Source organism: Monoraphidium neglectum, assembly GCF_000611645.1.
Source record: "Monoraphidium neglectum strain SAG 48.87 unplaced genomic scaffold scaffold00362, whole genome shotgun sequence".
NCBI classification, from domain to species: Eukaryota; Viridiplantae; Chlorophyta; class Chlorophyceae; order Sphaeropleales; family Selenastraceae; genus Monoraphidium; species Monoraphidium neglectum.
This window is the reverse complement of record NW_014013266.1, coordinates 21,005-29,177: the sequence shown is the minus strand read 5'-3', so window position 1 is coordinate 29,177 and position 8,173 is coordinate 21,005. Positions and strand designations below refer to the sequence as shown.

Below are 8,173 nucleotides of genomic sequence, written 5' to 3'. Positions count from 1 at the left end.
GAGCCTACAGCCCGCGGCCACGTCGGTTGTGCGCCATCGGCAAGCCGCGCCAGCCGCCCTGGAGACGGCTCGGTCCCCTGCATAGGCGACCGCTGCTGCCCTGATCGTTGTTTGGGGGGCGCATTGCCCCATGAGAGCCTGCCCAACAACCCTCACAGGACCTACCCCTCCGGCATCTGTTCCATTTGCCTAGGCACGCTCCACCCTTTCATAAACCAAGGCGTTGTGTGCACCCATTGCGCCATACAGCGTGTGTCAGGGGCCTCACGCGAGCCCAAAACCCTGCTGTCTTCACCTGCGGGGCTCCTGCTGTACAGAGGGTGCTGCGTCACACAGGCGAGCCTCTTTGAGGCACTGCAGCTCACATGCCACCGATGCCCTCTAAACGGATTCTGCTTAGGCATAGCTCAAACTTTATTCTCCGCCGCCGTTGCCTTTGATACGCCCGGAGTCTTGCTGCGCACTGAAGACGGCGCGGCAGTATGTGCTGGATGCTGAGCTGGACGCGGCAGCAAGAGACCGAGCTCGGCACAACACATCAAGTTCACACAACTATGCATACACGCAGCCCCTGGGGCTTGCACCAAGAGCAAGCCCCAGGCAACGTACCAACCTACTGCAATGTCAGCGCAACGTGTCGCGATGGCTTTGCTACCTGGCCGGATGCGGCCTTGCTTGAGTCAGTTTAGACCATGGCATGCGCTTGTCGTGAGCACGCAGGTCATTTGCCCCTCGGGCCTGCGCCCTCGTGAGATGCCTTGTAGCACAGTTTTGCATGGCTTTGACGGCTTGCTTGCGCCGCCGCTGCCCCTGGTCACTACGGGATTTTGCACACACAGCTCATGCAAGTGCACGTAGCCGCGTTGGTGCTTGCTTGCTTTTGGCCAGAGACAGGCCTTGTGTCAATCGCTGGCCCTCTGCGCTGCCGCCTGCCTGCTTTCACTAGGAATGCGGTGCATGGCGGTGCAGCTGGTCGTTGAGGGAACAGCTGCATTGCTCCGTGCCTTTCCGCATTGGCTTGCTGAACGCATCCTGTCAGCTTCGTTCAGCCTTTCACCACCCAGCATGGTCGTGTTGACCTGTTTGCACGCAGCGTGCACTTTCTGGCGAGCAGCGGTCGAGCGTTTCCGCGTTATCTGCGGGTGAATGACACAACCTCCTTGGTTGCAAGTACAGTACAGCTTGGCAACGCATCCGGTCTTCTGCTCGCGGAGCATATAACGTGTGATGCAAGACGTCACTCAGTCAAGTCTGTCAAAGTGCAAACAGGCCTGCTTCATGTATTTGCCTACCAGCCCTGCATGGCAAGGTCCAGCCGCTGCCAGGGGCTGTTTTCTTTGGTGCGGCAGTGCATCACGCTGCTGGGACTGTCCGCACGGGAAGTTGCTGGGCGGGTGCGAATGCTGTGGGAAAGTGAAAGGAGTGCCTGTCTGCATCAACTGGAACGAGAAACGAGGGCCAGTCGCCACCGCACAGTCAGGAAGGAAGTGACAAGTGGAAGCAGCAAACTGGCAAACCAGCAGAAGGCAAAATTACTAAATCGTAATGTTCTGGCACTTTTTAATCCACGTCCCTGCCTGGTGAAAAGCTGCAACGCCGCCCGCACTCCCCCGCTATGTACGCAGCCATGTCACAAAGGTGGGTTTTTATGGGGGGGGGGGGGCGGGAGTCCACATGCAACAGCACACCTCACTAATTGCAGTTGCAAGTATCACCATGGTGCACTGGCTGTTGTGGGCGCCACAGGAAGAGCTTGCAGTCAGGGGCGCAGATAGAGCACCACGACCAGGGCAACGCGCCCAGTTCACGCGGCAACACTCAGGCCGTCCGCAGGATGAGGTGTACTCCCGAGTCCGAGGACACCGGCCCGCTCAGCTCCCCCACTGCCAATGAAAATGCAGGGCCCTCGAACGCAGCCTGCATCTGGCCCCGCCTGCGTTGAGGCGGGCAAGCGTTGGCGGCTTTATCAACAAGGCGGGGGTTGCAAGTGGGCGTGCAAGTTTTGGGCCGAGCAGATAGCGGAGCCATATCGCCTGCTTGTTGTTGGCATCTCCGCTGCTTGATCACATCACAAAGTGAAGCATGGACTGACACAAGAACAGGGCGGGCCTCGGGATGCCTGCTCAGTGTCTAGTGACGCTTTGACACCCTCTGTACCATGGACTCACCCGAAGTGCCCCAGATCACCCCCTCGCTTGGCGCTGCTGCAGTGGCTCTCAGAGCTGGCCAGGTCAGCAAATCTGCCAGCAAGCTCCTCAGGAGAGGGGTCTCCCGACACTAGCTGCACGCGGAAGGCCTGGTGCATGGGTGGGCGGGCGGGGTGGAGGGGGGGCCGCTGGCGCAGAGGGTTAAGGGGCACGGTTCTCAGCAAGGGAAGTGCGCGTGCCCTGGGAAGGTGTTGACGCCGGGTGAATGAGCAGGGTGCAGCTTTGTTTCCAGCCACTGCTGAATAGCGCGCGGTCAGCCGATGCTCAGCAGGCGCGACTTCAAGCATACAGTACCTCAATCATGCGCAGGGCCTCCTCGGGGGTGCGTGTCACGGTGGGCTCCTGCGGGCGGTGGGGCAGTCGCGTCAAGGCTCACACAGCAGCAGGCACAAACGCGCTGGATCTTCTTCCAAAGGAGGAAACAAGGCTGTGCCTTGGAGACGGCTGTCTCCTAATGCCAGGTGATGCCCTAAGCTTGCTGCGCAGCTGCATTGACGCGCTGCACTTCGCCGCGACTGCCTTGTGTCTCACCCACCGCAACCCACCCCCCAAGACTTCCAAGCATGCACCCACCTTCCAGGAGGAGGGCCGCCGCACGTTGCGGTGCTTCACCAGGAGATGCGAGGCGCGCACAGTTGCCAGGGCCCCGCCAGGTGCAGACCGCTTGCGCTCCAGCTGCTGCTCACCACCGCTGTCGCCCCGCCGTTTCTCCGCCGCCGATTCACAGCGCACGACGTATGTGGTCGCGCCCTCCTCACCGCCAAAGACAATGACTGCGCCATCTTTCATGACCACAGGCTTGTTGGGGGCAACACGCGACCCGTCCATGAACGTGCCGTGCGTCTGTGGTTGTTGTGGGGTCGGCGGTGTGATGGAGATGCAAGGCCAATATCCAGCCCTGCCCCTGAGTCCTGAGCGTAGCGTACACGCAATTCCAAGGGCCAAGGTGCGATGACCGTCCAACCGCCGTGCGGTGAGTGTGAGCGCGGCAGACCCATAGCCATGCTTGTCCATCCCACGTCCCCCAGATACTCACCGATGCAAGGTCAATCAGGAACAGGCGGCCATCATTGTGGTGCACCAGGGCTGCATGCTGTCGCGACGCATGAGAACCCTCCAAAGCTATGTCACACGCAGACGCATCCCTTAGTTGACCGAAGGAGGGGGTGAACGAGAAAGATGGCCGCTCAGAGGGCAACATGAGGCGTACCGCTGCTGCAAAGCAGAGTGTGCAAATCATGCACAGCTGCCAACGGCAGGTTCAATGCAAGCGCTGCGCCCACAATGCAAGCGGTGCGCCTGCATCGGGGCGCGCCTGCCCAGGAGGTACCACCTGCACAGCGAGCAAAAGGACGCGGCGGGGTTGTGAGCATGTTGCAGAACAGCACGATCAGTGCAGCAGCAGGACATTATGCGCACGTCACATGGCCAGTCCTCTGTAGATTGAGTAGCTGCGCATGCGCATACAACCTCAAACACCAGGCAGTGGTCTTCGCTCAGAGCACCGCTCACGGCTGGGCGTCGATTGGGATTGTATCGACGGCGCCGCCGCCACGGTGGACCTCAAGCGTCGCCTCCCTGCAGGGCTGGCTCGCCCACTCCGGTGGTTTGAAGCCCATCGTTCACCGCGCGATCAGCGTATACCTTTCGGCAAGCAAAGGCGATCGATAGGGACCCAGCGATCTGGGGACTGGTCTAGTTGTGCAAACCCCTTGTGACGTCAATATCGATGAGATCGTCACCCCAGCAGCACAAAAATGACGAGATCAGGAGTTGTGCGCTGCGATGCTCAACGCGCCAGATCCTTGTAACATCAATCTATGATACGGCATACGTCAGCCATACAGACCGATGCAGCACGCGAATAAGGTATGATGTGCTACACCTCGGTAGGTCACATCTACATGCGGCCGGCTTTTGCAAAGCAGGCACCTGCATCCCTCCCACCCACCTCTCGGCACTCCTCCTGACAAAGCATCGTGATCGAGTCAACCTGCCACCTTCTTGCAGATGATTTGCACAAGTGCACCCTTCCAGATGGGGGAACTTTTGTTTTTCCGGCTGCATCAACACAAGATGTCAATGCAACACACCTACAATGGCATGCCCGACTGGCCTGCCCCCTGGCCACACGCATACTCATCCACAGACTGAAACCAATTTGTTGGATTAATGTTACAACCAACGGGAGTGGCCTCCGGCGTCGCCTCAGTTCAGCATGGTGACCCGCAGTGGTGGCAATGTGCCAGGGGGCCAGCATAAAACCAGAGGGGATCGCATGAATGCCTCTTTGTTTCTACATGCGTACGTAGGCGTCGCCCGCCCAAAAAAAACCAGATGGCAGTAGTTCCCTCCACACTGCTGCCTAGTGCTTGCCCCCTTCAGCACCTTCAAACGCGCTCCAAGGGCAGCCCAGGCATGGCCACTCAACACTGCCAACACACTAGCACGTGCAGCTGCCAACAGCTGGGTCACCACCAGATGCACGTGAACTCACAGTTGCGCAGGGAGGTCTTGCTGTTGGAGAAGGCCTTCCAGAACTGGCTGTGACCAAAGGCCACAATCACGCGCTCCGGCCGCGCGTGCAGCCAGCGGCTGAACTCTGAGATGCGCTGCCTCATGTGGTCCTTGGGCTCCGGCCGCCCCAGGCGCTTGCGCCTGGTGGACGAGGTGCCGTAGGGGCATGTTTTCCAGCAAATGGTGCGTGATCAGCTACGTACAATGCTCAGCAAAACCTCAGAGAGCGGCGAAGAGAAGTCGGAAGCGTGAAGCAAAAGCCAGCTCAACCCTGCAATGCCACCACTCTCAGGCCCCTTGCCGACCCCAAAGTGTGTTGCAATCATCACCTGTGGCAATTGGGCCGCCCCAACGGATCTGGGTTGTACCACCAGACCTCCTCCAGCTCCCTCAGCTGGTGAGTCATGATTGGGAACGCCCGCGCCAGGTCGCTCGACGGCCGCCCGACGTCCCCGCACGTCGCGCAGTGCTCCGCAATCATGCCCAGGATGACCACGTTGGGTGCAGCACCACCTGCCCCACCGCTGCCACAGCCGCCACCGCCTCCAGCACAGCCGCCCGCATCTGCACCGCCGCTGGCCCCGCTGGCCTTGAGACGATCGGCCACGAGGGGACACGAGCCGATGAACGTCTCTATGGCACGTGTGAGGGGGCTCACCAACCACAGCGGGTCTGATGCGCCGGTCTCGTGCTGCAGACGGGCACAGCGCGGTGGCAGAGGCAAGAAATAGTTGAGCATGGCGACATGTGGAAAGGCATGCGGTCTATGGTGGTGATTGTGCCTTGCAGCAGGCACCCCTGCAGTGGAACTGGGCTGTCTCCATCAAAATGAAAGCTCGTACTCTCGCCCTGGCACCCACCAAGCGTTTCTGCACCATCTTGTGCAGCGGGTCTCGCAGCGCCAGGGCCTGGCTGTGGCCTCGCTGTGTGAGGGGGGCGTCAAACACCGGTGGGTCTGACCAGGCCTTGGACTCGCTGTCCAGCTTATTGTAGGCTGAGGCAGGTGACGGTTGGGCGGGGGGTGTGCGGTGGGTTGAGAACAGAGGAGGGCGTTCAGGTGGGGTAGTGCGACGAAGACAATTTGATGGCAACTGAGTCCACGTCTGGCCATGCTTGAAGCGAATTGCTCCTGTGGGACCGGAAGGAAAGTGCGCTGCCCCTGCGAATCATAGGCTGCTTCCCTTGCACCCTTGACGCACTTGACTCCCCGTGCCGGACCAGCAGGATGCACTTGCGCTGATTGCGAGGCCGAAAGATGGGGAAGAGCGCCTGCGCAGTTGTCGCCTCCTGCTCGCCACTGCGCGTGCCGCCAGCGCCGCTCTGCGGCGGGTCCTGGCTTGCTGCCCCCAGGCACTCGAGTTCAGGGGTGGTGGTCTCCTCTGCCGTAAGCGTCAGCGCAGCGGCATCCGAGCACTGGGCAGGCGGCAGCATGCTACTCAGGCGAGTTGCGGCATCGCTGCACGGCGGGTCCTGAGGGGGTAGGGGTAGGGACCAAGCTCACTGGGGGACCGCCCAGTTCACCAGGGTCCAGGGACGACAACGCAACAAGCCTGGTGCGCACGCAGCTCCAGAACAGCGGCAGTTGCCCCTCGGCTGCCTCACCTGGCTTCCAGGATGCAGCGGCGTGTGGTAATCGTCATCACCATGCAGCAGCGCGGCCCCCCGCTGCATCAACCCATCGACAGCAGCTACTGCGGCGGTAGGGACGTCGGCGTGCAACGCGCTGGCAACGAGCGGCGAGCGCACGGCCATGGTGCGTGTATAGGAGCTGCTGGCCTTGAGCACAAAGTCGCCCTCGCCCAATGGCGTGGTGACCGCCTCAGCTCGCGACCCACTGTCGCCAAAGAGTCCCTCGGCCTGCCACGGCCGGGAAAAGCCCAACGGTGACCGGCCCCGCGGCGAGGGTTCCTGGTCCCACTGGTTGTGCTGGGGAGGACGGTGGCGCTGCAGGTAGGGATGCTGGTCGCCGCGCTGATGGTGCGTGTTGCAGTGCTGCTGCAAGGCCGCCTGCCTCCCATCGGCATCAACACCCGCCCGGCGGCCGGCCCACCGCATCACAGGAGTGTACACCTCCCGCTCCTGCCCGCTGCTGCCTTGCCGGTCCCCTGCGACCAAAGCCTGAGCACCCTCATCGCGAGTAGCAGCCCCGACCCCGCTACTACCATCATCCACGAGCGCCGCGGGCGACCGCTGCTCCACCTCCTCCACCAGCTGCTGCGAGCCGAAGGCGGCCCCGAGCCAGCCGCTGCCACTTCCCGGGGTGCGGCCCTCGCTGTGCTGCTGCTGCTGCGACCCACGTCCGAAATGTCCCAGGGATAATGACTGCTGCGAGCCGCTGCAAAGGAGGTCCAAAGGCGCTGCCTGCTGCGGAGGCTCCTGGTGGCGCTGATGACTGTGCTGCTGCTGCTGCTGCTGCTGCTGCTGCTGCTGCTGCTGCTGCTGCTGCTGCTGCTGCTGCTGCTGCTGCTGTAGCTGGCTGCCGGCTGCGCTGCCAAACCATGACGGGTGCTCCTGGCTGCGGTTCGCCGCTCCCAGCTGCCCGCTCCCCCTGGGCAGGAAGCTGAGCGGCTGCTGCTGCTGCTGCTGCTGCTGCTGCTGCTGCTGTTGACGAGGCTGATGCTCATGAAATTGGTGCTGCTGGTGAGAACGCTGCTGGTGCGGCTTGGGCTGCTGAGACGTGCTTGGAGCCTGCGGCGGCTGCTGCCATGGCAGTCCGTTCTCCTGGTCGTCGCTGGGCTGGCCACTGCCTGACGCTCGTGCTGTCTGCGAAGGCGAAGATTGCAGGCAGCCGCAATGACAACACACACCACTGCAAAGTCAGCACCACAGAATTGCAGTGTATGCAGCTGCTGGTGCTGCTCCTGCCGTCACACTGCTGCTCTGCTCCAGGTGCTCAGGATGCTGCTCTGCCCAACACGCGACACGCACCTGCAGCCTCAAACCAGCGACTGGGGTGCTGAGGGTGAAGCCTGCCAACAGCCGCTCCGTTGTGCCCGGCACCATAGGCGCGGGCCTCCCCGAATCGGGCGTGTCAGCCTGTGCGGTTCGGTGATGCGGTGTTGCGTCGGCCGCGGTCGCGTGCTGTACGCCGCATGCCCAATTTAGAGAGGTGCTCGCCGGCGTCGCTGCCGCACAGCCCGGTTGCCAAAGTCTGCAAGCTCGCACCTGATGATCATCGTGGCATTCGGCCAACCCTGCGATGGGAGTGCTGGACGAGAGAAAGTGCCGTGAGCGCTTGCCAAACACAGGGGTAGTCTGCTGCTGCTGCTGCTGCTGCTGCACGTTCTCGCTCCTTAGCTCTGCAAGATGGCGCTTCATAGGCGCTCTTTGGTCGTCCTCGCGGCGACAGGTTGGATCAAATCACAGGGCCGACCGCAGCGAGGCTCGTTCACAAAGGCGGAACAAGTGGTGCCATCTGTAGAACCTGATAATGCATGCACTCGTTCTGC

At 61.8% G+C, this 8,173-nt stretch overlaps 1 protein-coding gene across 1 annotated transcript; it reads right to left on the bottom strand.

The window, feature by feature from the left end:
* Positions 1-1,818: 1,818 nt before the first annotated feature.
* On the bottom strand, positions 1,819-6,155 carry MNEG_3006 (peptidyl-prolyl cis-trans isomerase NIMA-interacting 1; the record flags this gene model as incomplete). The annotated part of the gene is made up of 9 exons (XM_014048522.1): positions 1,819-1,933; positions 2,169-2,296; positions 2,502-2,549; positions 2,781-3,050; positions 3,244-3,293; positions 4,705-4,865; positions 5,054-5,415; positions 5,585-5,718; positions 5,924-6,155. 9 exons carry the CDS (start codon positions 6,153-6,155, stop codon positions 1,819-1,821), a joined length of 1,500 nt encoding a protein of 499 aa, XP_013903976.1.
* Between the last annotated feature and the right edge of the window lie 2,018 nt (positions 6,156-8,173).